General features: G+C 41.8%; 1 protein-coding gene across 1 annotated transcript in view; it reads right to left on the reverse strand.

The window, feature by feature from the left end:
- LOC124877796 (potassium voltage-gated channel subfamily KQT member 1-like) overlaps positions 1-13,346 on the reverse strand; it is a 238,271-nt gene that overhangs the window by 109,252 nt on the left and 115,673 nt on the right. Inside the window, exons 6-9 of the mRNA XM_047381321.1 lie at positions 10,411-10,486; positions 8,944-9,038; positions 2,593-2,633; positions 380-441 (exon numbers count right to left, since the gene is read on the reverse strand). Of these exons, the coding sequence (XP_047237277.1) occupies positions 380-441; positions 2,593-2,633; positions 8,944-9,038; positions 10,411-10,486 (274 nt within the window). The remainder of the gene's footprint in view (positions 1-379; positions 442-2,592; positions 2,634-8,943; positions 9,039-10,410; positions 10,487-13,346) is intronic.

Consider the following 13,346-nt stretch of genomic DNA (forward strand, 5'->3'; position numbering starts at 1 on the left):
CCTCACTCTAGTTATGCTCAGATAATATTTTTTGCAAAATAAGCATTTCATTTTTAAAACAATTCACCCTGCTATGGACTACTACAAAACAGACAAGTATCACTGTTACCCGATTAGTTCAGGAAAATAATACATGATGCAGAGAAATGTTGCAAGGCATATACACAGCTCACGACAGATGTTGGTAATGTAGCGACAAGATGTGTGTTTTTCACAAATTGAGAGAGTTCCATTACAGTGGCCAGCACACTCACTCATCCGATAACACAGACAAGACAGCAAAATCAAAACAGTTCTGCTATTGAACAACACATGCCTTTGCTCCTGCTCACCTAAAGTAATCTAATCAGTCAAAACACAGACACTGTGGCATGCCTACCTTATCTTCTAGTCTGATCATGCGTGCACCAATAGTTGGGTATTCTTTATCTTCTCCCTTTCCTAGTAAATTGGGAAAAAAAGAAGAAAAAAAACATTTGGAAAAGAGTTGATAGTATAACTAACATTGCTGGATGACAAATTCCCAGATAAACCATGGCAATTATCCACAGAGACAAAAACAGATGTGTATGAACATTGAACATATTATTTATTTTTGTGGAGTTTATACCAATAAATGACACGTGAAGGCATGCAAAATGAGAATGTGTGCAGTAGAGTCGGAGAAAAAAAGAACTGAAGTTATGTAGACTCCATCTAAACAAATATATGAAATTATTGATTACATTACAAATGCTGTAACTTAAAGGGACATGTAATTATTTTTGAAAAGTTAGGAAATATAAAAATCTATAAAATAGCATTCACTCAAACTGGTACAATAGTTTTACTTTTAATAACACTTCACCGTTATGTCAGTTATTCTGACCAGAAAGACTTTACATGTTCTGTTCTCAGTTCATGTTTAGTCCTATCTCCATTTTCCATGTAAATATTCATTGACTTCTTTCTCAATAAGCCCTTAGTGCAAGCATGAAGATGGAGTCCAACATATTCCTGGCTGTACAGCTGGATTGATTATGTTAGCAAAATCTGGCCTGTGTGGGAGATGCAGCAGAGAGCTTTGTTTTGGTATGTAGTCAGCACAATTTTTTAAGGAACTAGTTTGCAGTTTAGCTAAATTTCTTGTTTTTCATTTGTTACTATGATTTCACATTTACGGATACCTCCTTTCGAAGCCCGGACATCTCAGAACATGCCTACATGCCTGTTTATGCTGCACCTTTAATCAGATGAAGCTTAACCTTAGGCTTCAGCTGGTGCTTGTTAAAGATCGGTTTTCCTTGCAACCAGTAGATTATTTTCCATTGTATACCAACAAAATAGGAATCAGGATGAATGTGGATAAAGAATCTAAACAAGAGCAACCACCAAATGCCAATAGGTGTGCTCTTGCTACTTGTAAACTAAAACCCAGGGAGGATGAAAATCTTTACCCAAACTGTGCTCGGATTGGCCAACCACCAAAGAAGAAACGTCAACATCTGAAAAGGATTACCAGCACCGTTTAGAGCAGATCATGTATGATTTTGGGTTTTAGAAATAATGAGCAACCTATTGATGTTGTTTTATGATATGTAATAAATCATTAGTGCACCCCAGTCTTTCCCTACCTGACTGCCTTCTCAACCTTCAACAGGAGGTTACTACTTAAAATAGTCAAATGCTTATATATTGTTCTCTCAGTGATATAAAAGCATACGAATAATCAATTCAATACCTAATTATATTTCTACCTCTGTCTTTGTCCCTAGCAGTGGAGTTCACAAGGTTGATTAATATGCTGTTATGGGTAATCAGAGTCCATTGTTCTAAATCCATATTTTCCATGCAAGACACATGTTTACATGTAAAAGAACCTGACTGGAAGTGGCTAACATAATTCACACAATGTATCCCGTGACCTAGGTAAGGGTGAATAAGGGTTCATACAATTGTGTTTGCATAAATCGATATGAAGCTTTGGAGATTTCATTTTTAAGGTGGCAGAAGTCAGCTTTGGACTTAGCCCCTCTTGGATTAGCTATTAGATATAACATCCAGGTCCAACTAAATTGGATTTATACTAAATGATACCATGAGAGGCACAAAAAGTTAGATACTAAAAAATTCTGAACTCTCTCTTCAAAACCAGTTCATTTTATCATCTTGACATGTTTTGCCATATTAACACATTTAGTGTTGAACCGAAGAGTTAATGTTTCTTATTTAGCTTTGCTCCTGTCCACTTTAGGTTTTCATCCTGCCCGCAGTAATCTTAGTTGACAAAGACGTTTCAGTAGCAGTCGATTAAACTAATTAGACCAGTTAGACAGTTAGACAAAGTTATTTAACAAATGAGTGTTTGTAGGCCGTCTGACAGCAGATTACACAAAAGGTGCCAATAAATGGCGGCACACAGTCCAACAAGCCGGGAAAACAAATTCACATACAAACACACATCCAAACAGAGACATGTCCACAAACATTAGGGGCCTTTTTTTCTCTTGTATTTAGTTTAGTGGTGCTTGTGCATTTGTGAGGGATAAACACAGAGGTGAAGTGAAGAGTGATGGTTGTCAATCAGATCTAGTCTGTTTTCTTGGTGTTTACCTGGCAAAAACATTCCTGGCTTCCCCAGGGTGCCATCCAGCCTGAGAGAAAACAGATAAAAATAGCTAAGAATTAAAACGGATACAAAAGAGATTAATGTGGCTGGACGGCATGTTATAGTAACTGATGAACAAGGAAGAAAAACAAGACTATTAATTACTGATTAATCTTTACATGAAAATACAAAACAGCTGTACATCAAGTCAGTATCTTCACACAAAACCAAACAAGGAGGATCTGAATAAAATGGTTAATAAATAATATCTTATTATATAATATTATCATTTATGTTGATCCAAAACAGACTTGCTTTTATTTTGTCTTTTAACCTGATAATTTGAGTATAAGTGTTTGTGGTAAAATTAGTGGTAGCTTTTAAAAAATATATAATTTAGAGTCATTCTGGCATTTAATGTAAAACATCAAAATAATAATTTTAAACTCTGCTCAAAGTATCAACAGCTTCTGTGTCATGCAACTCCTCCACTTGAGGCAGGAACTCCCCTCCAACCTGAAGAGAACAAGCCACCCTTTTCTGGTCAAGAACCATGGCCTCGGACTTCGAGGAGCTGATCTTCATCCCAGCCACTTCACACTCGGCTGCGAACCGTCCCAGTGCATGCTTTAGGTCTTGGCTAGAGGGGGCCAGCAGGACCACATTATCGGCAAAAAGAAGAGACAAAATCCACTGGTCCCCAAACCAGATCTCCTCCGGCCCTTGGCTGCACCTAGAAATCCTGTCCATAAAAGTCATGAACAGGTCTGGTGACAAAGGGCAGCCCTGCCGGAGTCCAACATGCACCGGGAACAGGTCCGACTTAATGCCGGCAATGCCGACAATGCACCGCCCGATAATGTCCCCAGTCAAGGTCAGCAGCTCCCCAATCTGGTCAAAGCTCTCCTGGTGGTAGGAGTTGAATACATCCCTGGCCGAGGGCTCTGCCAGACGTTCCCAGCAGACCCTCACTATGTGCTTGGGCCTGCCAAGTCTGTCTGGCTTTCTCCTCTTCCAGCGGATTCAACTTACCACCAGGTGGGGATCAGGGGACAGCTCAGCCCCTCTCTTCAACCAAGTGTCCAAAACCTGCGGCTAAAGATCTGACGACATGACAACAAAGTCGATCATCGACCTCCTGCCTAGGTTGTCCTGGTGCCAAGTGCATTGATGAACACCCTTATACTTGAACATGGTGTTCATTTTGGACAATCCGTAACCAGCACAGAAGTCCAATAACGAAACACCACTGGGATTCAAATCAGAATCAGAATCAGAATCAGAATCAGAAAAGCTTTATTGCCAAGTACGTTTTTGGACATACAAGGAATTTGTTTTGGCGTAGTCGGTGCAATACAATACAAATTAAACAGTACAAACATATCTACAATATAATATAAATATAAGTGCACAGTTTTAAGTGAGTGAGAGTAAATATAGAGCAGTATAAGATGCAAGAGCAATACAACAGTGCAGGTGATCATTGTGCAAGTAAAGCAGTGCAAGTAAGCAGGAGTCCAAGCTGAGCGTTAATGTAACTCATAGAGTTACAAGTTACAAGTGTCCTGTCAGCAAAAAAAGGGGGGGTGTGGGGGAAAGGGAGAGTGTCAGTGTGGTTTCCGGGCTTTGTTAACCAGGCTGGTGGCAGATGGGAAAAAACTGTTCTTGTGGCGTGAGGTTTTGGTCCGGATGGACCGCAGCCTCCTGCCAGAGGGGAGAGTCTCAAAGAGTCTGTGACCGGGGTGGGAGGGATCAGCCAGAATCTTCCCTGCCCGCTTCAGGGTCCTGGAGGTGTACAGTTCCTGGAGCGACAGTAGACTGCAGCCAATCACCTTCTCAGCAGACCGAATGACACGCTGCAGCCTGCCCTTATCCTTGGCTGTAGCAGCGGCGTACCAGATGGTGATGGAGGAGGTGAGGATGGACTCAATGATGGCTGTGTAGAAGTGCACCATCATAGTCTTTGGCAGGTTGAATTTCTTCAGCTGCCGCAGGAAGAACATCCTCTGCTGGGCTTTCTTGATGAGGGAGCTGATGTTTGGCTCCCACTTGAGATCCTGGAAGATGATGGTTCCCAGGAAGCGGAAAGATTCCACAGTGTCAATTGTGGAGTCACAGAGGGTGATGGGGGCAGGTGGGGCTGGGTTCTGCCTGAAGTCCACAACCATCTCCACTGTCTTTAGAGCGTTGAGCTCAAGGTTGTTCTGGCTGCACCAGTCCAACAGATGGTCCACCTCCCATCTGTATGCGGACTCGTCACCATCAGAGATGAGTCCGATCAGGGTGGTGTCGTCCGCAAACTTCAGAAGCTTGACAGACTGGTGACTGGAGGTGCAGCTGTTGGTGTACAGGGAGAAGAGCAGAGGAGAGAGAACACAGCCTTGGGGGGAACCGGTGCTGATGGTCAGGGAGTCAGAGATGTGCTTCCCCAGCCTCACGCGCTGCTTCCTGTCAGACAGGAAGTCAGTGATCCACCTGCAGGTGGAGTCGGGCACACTCAGCTGGGAGAGCTTCTCCTGGAGCAGAACTGGGACGATGGTGTTGAAGGCAGAGCTGAAATCCACAAACAGGATCCTGGCATAGGTTCCTGTGGAGTCCAGGTGCCGGAGGATGAAGTGAAGGGCTAGGTTGACTGCATCATCTACAGACCTGTTGGCTCTGTAGGCAAACTGCAGGGGGTCCAGGAGGGGGTCGGTGATGTCTTTTAGGTGTGAGAGCACAAGGCGCTCAAAGGACTTCATCACCACAGAGGTCAGGGCGACGGGTCTGAAGTCATTAAGCCCTGTGGTCCTTGGCTTCTTGGGAACAGGGACGATGGTGGAGGACTTGAAGCAGGCTGGCACATGACATGTCTCCAGTGAGGTGTTAAAAATGTCTGTGAAGACTGGAGACAGCTGATCAGCGCAGTGCTTCAGGCTGGCTGGTGAGACAGAATCCGGACCAGCAGCTTTCCGGGGGTTCTGTCTCCTGAAGAGTTTGTTGACGTCCCTCTCCTGGATGGAAAGAGCCGTCCTCGGCGTGGGTAGGGGGCTGGTGGGGGGGAACTTCAGGGTGGGGATTGGAGGTGCCAAGGCCCCTCTTGAGGTTGGGGAGGTGGGGGAGGCCATTCCTCCCGATCACGCCTCTCCAGGTGTCACTGTTGTTTCCCACGTGGGCGTCGAAGTCCCCCAGCAGAATTATTGGAGTCCCCGGGAGGGGCACTACGCAGCACCCCCGACAGGGATGCCAAGAAGGCTGGGTACTCCGCACTACCGCTCGGCCCATAGGCCGAAATGACAGTCAGAGATCTATCCAGCCTCTCTCGAGGAGATAGTTTCCAGAGCCCACACTGTGCGTGAAGGTGAGCCGATATCTAGGTCTAGTCGATATCTCTCGACCTCCCACACAAGCTCAGACTCCTTTCCCCCCAATGAGGTGACATTCCACGTCCCTAGAGCCAGCCTAAGCATCCAGAGATCGGGCCGCCGAGATCTCCTTTGTCCACTGCCCAATCCTCTTTGCACCAGTCTCTCCTGGTTCCCCCTGCAGGTGGTGGGCCGACTAGGGGATGTCCTCACGTCTCTCGTTCGGGCTTGGCCTGGCAAGATCCCGCGATGAGCAACCCGGCCACCAGGCGCTCTCTGACGAGTCCCGACCCCAGGCCTTGCTCCAGGGTGAAACTCCGGCTCCGCCGTACCGGGGAACATCACGTGCCTCGATTGTATGGTCCTCATGAAGGTGTTTTGAACTGCTCTTTGTCTGACCCGTCACCCAGAGCCTGTTTGCCATGGGAGACCCTACCATTTAAGCCCCAGACAACATAGCCTCTAGGATCATTCGAGCACTCAAAGAGCTGTGTACTTTCAAGCACAATGTTAGAAAATTGGAGAGAAAATGGTGCTCTAAACACCAAGAGGATTCCTACTTAATCTGGGAAAAATAGTCTACTGTTGTATAAAAAGACACTTCGCCAACCTAGAACACCTTATTTCTCATCATTAATAGAAGAGAATAAGAATAACCCTAGGTTTCTCTTTAGTACAACTTACACAGAGTCATAGCTCTGTTGAGCCATCCATTCCCTTAGCTCTCAGCAGTCATGACTTCATGGGATTATTTTTAAATAAAATGTATTCTATTAAAAACAAAATCATTGGCATACTCCTGAAGATGATTACTTCATCCTCAGCAAGTGAGACAACATTAGAAGTAACTGTTGAACCTGATCTGTGTTTGGACTGTTTTGATCCTTTGGAGCTTCCTGAGTATTCAGAAATATTAGCTTCATCTAAACCTTCAACTTGTATGTTAGACCCAATCCCAACCCGATTATTTAAGGAAGTGTTCCCTTTGATTACCAGCCCCATTTTAGATATGATTAATCTATCCTTAGTAAATGGATATGTACCACAGGCTTTTACGGTAGCTATAATTAAATCTTTAACTAGGAAACCTGCTCTTGATCAAGAGGATTTAATAAATTACAAACCGATATCCAATCTTTCGTTCTTATCTAAACTTCTTGAGAAAATAGTTGCTAATCAAATCATTTACACAGCAATGACCTGTTTGAAGAGTTTCTGTCAGGTTTCAGAGCTCGCAATAGCACTGAAACAGCTCTGCTGAAGGTCACTAATGATATCCTCCTAGCCTCAGATAATGGACTTGTTGGCTCCCTGTTTAATCCTGAATATAATTTAAAATTCTCCTTCCCACATATAAAGCCCTTAACAATCAAACTCCATCATACATCAGAGAACTTATTGTTCCATTTATTCCTGACAGAGCACTTTGTTCTCAGACTGCAGGTTACTGGTGGTTCCTAGAGGCAGATCCTTTAGTTATCAGGCTCCTCTCCTGTGGAACCAGCTCCCACATTTAGTCCGTGAGGCAGACATCCTGTTTACTTTTAAGGCTAGGCTTTAAACTTTCCATTTTGATAAAGCTTATAGTTAGAGTGGCTTACGTTATCCAGAGCTATCTCTGTAGTTATGCTGCTATAGACTTAGGCTGCTGGAGGACATAATGACCACTTTCACTCTCTCTGCTACATTCTCATACTGATGTCCAATTTGCATTATTTGCTGTCAATTCAGCTTTTAACTTTATGTTCTCTCTCTTTTCTCTTCCTAGAAGCTACACCTGGCCTGACTCTGTATCTACCTGTGACACCTTCCTTGAGGGGGGCATTGTCCAAGCTTCTGCTGCCAACAGCTTAATGCTCACTTTCTACTGATGATACACTTGGCCCTGTCTTTCAGTGTTTAACCCTATTTTTCTCCTAGGCATAGCTACTGACTGAGCTTTTACTGTGACTGTATGTGCTCTCTTTCATACTCTAAACTTAAACACTGGCTCAGAGTTTATCTGTTTTTTTCTTCCTAGATGAAACCACTAAAGGAGCTACATCCATTACCATTTACTTTTCCTTTCCATAGAAAGTACTCCTGGATCAGTGCTTCTTTGTTCTCTGTGTGTGTCTGCTCTGTTCTCTCAAACCCCCAGTCGGTCGTGGCAGATGGCCGCTCACTCTGAGTCTGGTTCTGCTGGACGTTTCTTCCTGTTAAAAGGGAGTTTTTCCTCTCCACTGTCGCTACATGCATACTCAGTATGAGGGATTGCTGCAAAGTCAATGCAAGCGTCTTTCCACTGTTGCTACATGCTCATCCAGGAGGAGTGACTGCTACAAGTCACTGACTCGATGCAATCTGCCGGGTTTCCTTAGATAGAAAAACTTGAATTTGAATAAATAACTGAATCTAACTGCACTGTTCAATAGTTAGGATTGATTGGAATGTATGTACCTTACTTGAAATCTGTATGATTTTATTGAATTGACTTTGTGAAGTGCCTTGAGACAACATGTGTTGTGAACCGGCGCTATATAAATAAAACTGAATTGAATTGAATTTATTGTTTGCCTCTTACATTTATCTTCTATTTTTGTCTATTAACATTAAGGTTGAAAGTCTTTGTGATTTTAGCACCTTCCCAATCTGCTTGTACTCCTAAACATCTGTCATGTGCCTTAAAATTAATCTTTTACTGCAGTTGAAAAATCAAACCTTTATTAGAGTTTATTTATTCAGCCATGATAACAAATAATTTAAGAAATAACATTAACAAAATTATTGACCCTAAACTCCTAAAAGCATTTTTTGCATCATGGGAGCACAAAGTCCCCATAAAAAACATTTATTTAATAGCTTTTGGACACATTTTTAAATCTTTATAGGAATGAAAGGAAAATGTATTGTTATGTATGACTTGTATGTTGTGTTCATTAGACAATACCTAGGCAACAAGCAAATAATCCATATCATGAGTTTTTAAATATTGAATTAGGAAACAGGCGAAAACAAACCCAAGGTTTTCACCTTCGCTGCAGCTCCTTGATGCGAACCATCATGTTTAGGTGACCCTGGGAATATTGCTCGATCACGTCTCGCACATCATAGGGCTTCCTGGCTTGCTGTGGATCCACGCGCATGCACACAAAAACACACATATGAAAAACACACACACATGGTGGGACACAAAGCTATTGTCAATCACAACCTCTTGTTGCTTGGTCCTCCGAAAAACAAAAACCCAACCCCCTTGGGTGCAAAGAGTTCACTGTGAGCTCAATGTGTGTTTTGTGTCACTATGCATGTGTGTGCATATATGTGTGTGCACACACTAAGAGGCACATGGTCATGTAGAGAGCAATCGTGTTAAGGTCCTTTCACAGCTTTGTGTAGTGTGATGCTGACACAGGGGGTATCAGAATGAACTTAGTGAACCATTTAGGGTATTCCTGCTAGACATATTATAGTCTGTACAGCTGAGATCACTTAGCCTATAATTGAAAACATACAGAACACCTGAAAAAAGCATGAATATAGAAACTATGATCGGGAACCTTTACTACAAATCCAAAGCTAAAGTATCTCACACATGAATATATTTAGCAGAATATATTACTGCTGATTTTGTTTTTACAGTTTTGAAAAAAATAGACATGAAATAGACATGAAGTCATAGCAGTGCATGGGGCCATGCAATGCTATGAGTGTGTGTATGAAAGTTTTGAATGATAAGTAAATTGCTAATATAAACAGAGATATTCTATTAATTGAAAACCCATATTTACAGGTTTACATTTCATACTTAAATACTGAAACAGATTTTTTCATTTATTTTTTGTGAAATCCCAAGTTACTTTACTAATTTCCAGTAAAGGTTTTGTGGGAGCCCAAGTTACAGTTGTTACACCCTGTAGAAGACCCAACAAAAGTTATTTTTCTTGCAAAAGTATCCAGCTGCTGATCATGTGGAAAATCTCGACGGGAAATATATGATCTTTACCTCCACTACAGTAAACATGTCAAAAGTTCATAGAGTTCTCTTACTAGCTGAGACCATTACAACTCCACTGATGTCACAATAGGCACAAATGCACAACAAAAAAACTATAAATTGGTGGTAATTTATGTTATACGTAAGAGTTAGCAACTCCTTTTTACACTGTGATCTCATGTATCACAGTTAATTAAGGATTTTTAAAATAGAATCATATTTAGAGTTTTGTGCATGTTGCATGACTTTCAAATAATAAATGCTGAATTGCATTAAGGAGGTGAAGATCATATTTTTCTCTGCTCTTGCAAAAAGAAAACTTTTTCTGGATCTTGCCAAAGAACATCTTTTTTTTACTTCTTAAATGTCCCTTGTGGTTCTCAGTACTTGGACTAAAACACACTTGTACAGCTTAGGTACACCTGATAGATATTTGCCCTATCCTTTTCATCTACCTTCCCTCTAACTCTGTTTTTCTCTGGTGGGATTTCTCTTTATACTACCTGAAATTTCCTCCTGGCCACAAAGTACTGCATTCTGCGCAGGACTTTTACAGCAGACCTTTGGGCATGGGATAACCTGGAATGGAAAATGAGATAAAATATGATTACCAACAAGAGGCTGCTGCTCAGGACAAGCTTAGCTTTAAAAGTTAGACAAGAATGTACACTCTGATTTAACTTAAATACATCTTGTTGCACTTTAAGGGTCGGTATGTATTGTATAAACACAAGTGGATCTAAAATGCGTGGAAAATAAAGTGAGGACAAAAATACTGTGTCAACACACACTGCACCCCCCCCCCCCCCCCCCCCCCCCCCAAAACAGATTCCATCTGCATTGCAGTCAAAAAACATGTCCCTCAGCTCAGAGCTGAACATCTGTGTCAACACAAAAGACAGCCCAATGCTGGGGATCTGTGGAACACTGAAATTAAACCTAGTGGATGTAAACAACACACACACGGTCATACTTGTATGCCATGATTGCTTTCTTGTGTAAAGTTTAGTGCTATTTGGTTTACTTGGACTGAAACCTTTGAATGAGCAATGTGTAATAAGCAACATGTTGAATGGAAGGTAAAAAGCTATAAATAAGTTTGAACTGAACCTTTAGTTGGTGACTGGCCAAAGTCCTGACCAGCACCAGAATATTGGATCATAAGGCACTGAATGGTCTTGGACCTAAATACATTTCAGGTTTTTCTCAGGTGTAAACCGTATAAACCCATCAGGTCATCAGAGACCCGCTGACTAAGAGTTCCAAACCTCTGCTCTGGAATAAATTCCCTGAAAACCAATATTGGGCAGAAACAATTGTCTCCTTTAAATCAGGAAGGAGAACTTCAGTGTTGAATATAGCCTTACCATATTGGTCAAATAATATTTCATTGCCTTTATTTGGGACAAATGTGATTTGAAAAACAATAAAATACATGATGTTACAAGAGATTGCACAGACGATGGCAGGAGACCAAGTAATTAGGTGATTTTCAGTTTGATTGGCCCTGACTGATGACTGGATGTTCAGAAAGACAAATATATAATCTTTTTCAGATCAGTGAATAAATGACCACCGACTAATCCCTCAGATCTTGCATGACGCAATGCTCTTCAGTGTTGACACAGTTATTGAGCAAAGAAGACTCAAAGTTAGCTATATTTTCTAAAACATCAAGAAATGTCTGCGGCTCATTTTGACTGTAAATGAGAAGAAGCAGTGTTGCCAACTTTGAGATGTTGTTGCTACAATTAATGAGTATTTGGCCCTTTTAGCAAATATTCAATTCAAGAGCAACTAGCAACAAACCAATTTTTTGCTGCTGTTACAGGACACTTTTGGACAAGCTGACATGAAAGGACATATTCCTATTCTGCCTAACAAAGAACAGGTGCTAATATGGGGTCCTCCCCTGTGCCAAAGCACTCACAGGCAACCCAGTCCTCATATAGCAGTCCAGCTGCAGTCAGAGCAGGTGATGTTCAGCACTCTGCATCCAGACTGCAAATCCAGAAACATATTATGTTTCCAGAAACATATTATAAACCTAACACAGTGTGACACATAAACTTTATAAATGTTTCTTGCTTTGAACCAGCTGGTATGTGTTGGTACACACGTGTGTTAAATAAATGTATAGATATAATATGCCCGCACATTTAACACATGGATATTAGAATGTCAAAAACAACAACAGTTGACAGAGCTTCCTCCTGCCACATGTCGATGTGCCACTAGGCAAGGTCTCAAGTTACCTACCGTTGTGCTTATTGCTGTGTGAATGTGTGCACATTGGTGAGTGCAAATTGGTAAATGTGGCTCTAAGGTAAAGCACTTTGAGTTGTTGGCATGTCTGGAAAAGTTCTATATAAGTTCATTTAATTTACCATAGAGCTTCACAATTACATTAGCAATCATAAAATAGCAAATTAAATAAAAAAGAAAAGTTAAGATTTTTAGTTAGTACTTAGTATGTCAAAATCAGTCAAAAGCCAGGGAAAAGAGTTGGGCTTTTAAAAGACATTTAAATGATTCTATGCTCTGAGCAGAGGGGACATGTAAAAGGTCTTGGGGCAGCCAAAGCGAATGCTAGATCCCCTCTGGCTGTGATGGTGTGTAGATATGGAGGAGATCATGTAAATAGGATGGTGCTACACCATATAAAACTTTAAAAGTAAGCAATAAAATTATAAAGTAAATGTAGTGACAGACTAGGAGAGATTTTAAGACTGGAGTTATATGTTCATGCTTCCAGTTAAAAAGCAGGCTGGAGTGTTCTAAACTATTTGTAAACACTGCAGGGATGATTGATGTAGCCCAACGTATAAAGAATTTCAGAAGTCCAGACAAGAGGTGATAAAAGCATGGTCAACCTTCTCCAGATCCTTCAAAGAGAGATAGCGCTTTGCTTTAGCAATGAGTTGTATTTGGAAAAAGCTTGACTTAATACCAGCAATTATTTGTTTATCCACCTTAAGAGAACTACACAGAATAACACTCAAATTCCTAACTGTAGAGTCACTGCTAGTAGTTAAGGAACCAAGAGCATTGGCTGCAATAGGGAATTAGAAGGGAAATGTCAGTTCAAAGACAGAGTTGGACTAGATGGCACAAATGCACTGTGACCTCCCTTGCTGGTGGTGAAAGATTTATTGTGGAACCATGTGCACCCTATTAAAAATGCTGACGAGAAAATCATATTCCAGCACTAATTATTTAAGTCAGTTACGTGAATATTTTCCTCGATAACAACCTGCGTTCAGGGGGGAACCGTAAGGGACCGGTGCAGAGAGGATTGGGCGGCGGATGAAGGATGAGTCCTATTGGCTGTAGTTGGCTTGTAGGACTCCTGAGGCGGCTGACGGGTACCGTGAGACCAAGCGTGCCACAGCCCGGGAAGTGGCAGAGGCAAAACCTCGGGCCTGGGAGGAGTTCGGTG

This window comes from Girardinichthys multiradiatus, chromosome 2, assembly GCF_021462225.1.
Source record: "Girardinichthys multiradiatus isolate DD_20200921_A chromosome 2, DD_fGirMul_XY1, whole genome shotgun sequence".
Taxonomy (NCBI): domain Eukaryota; kingdom Metazoa; phylum Chordata; class Actinopteri; order Cyprinodontiformes; family Goodeidae; genus Girardinichthys; species Girardinichthys multiradiatus.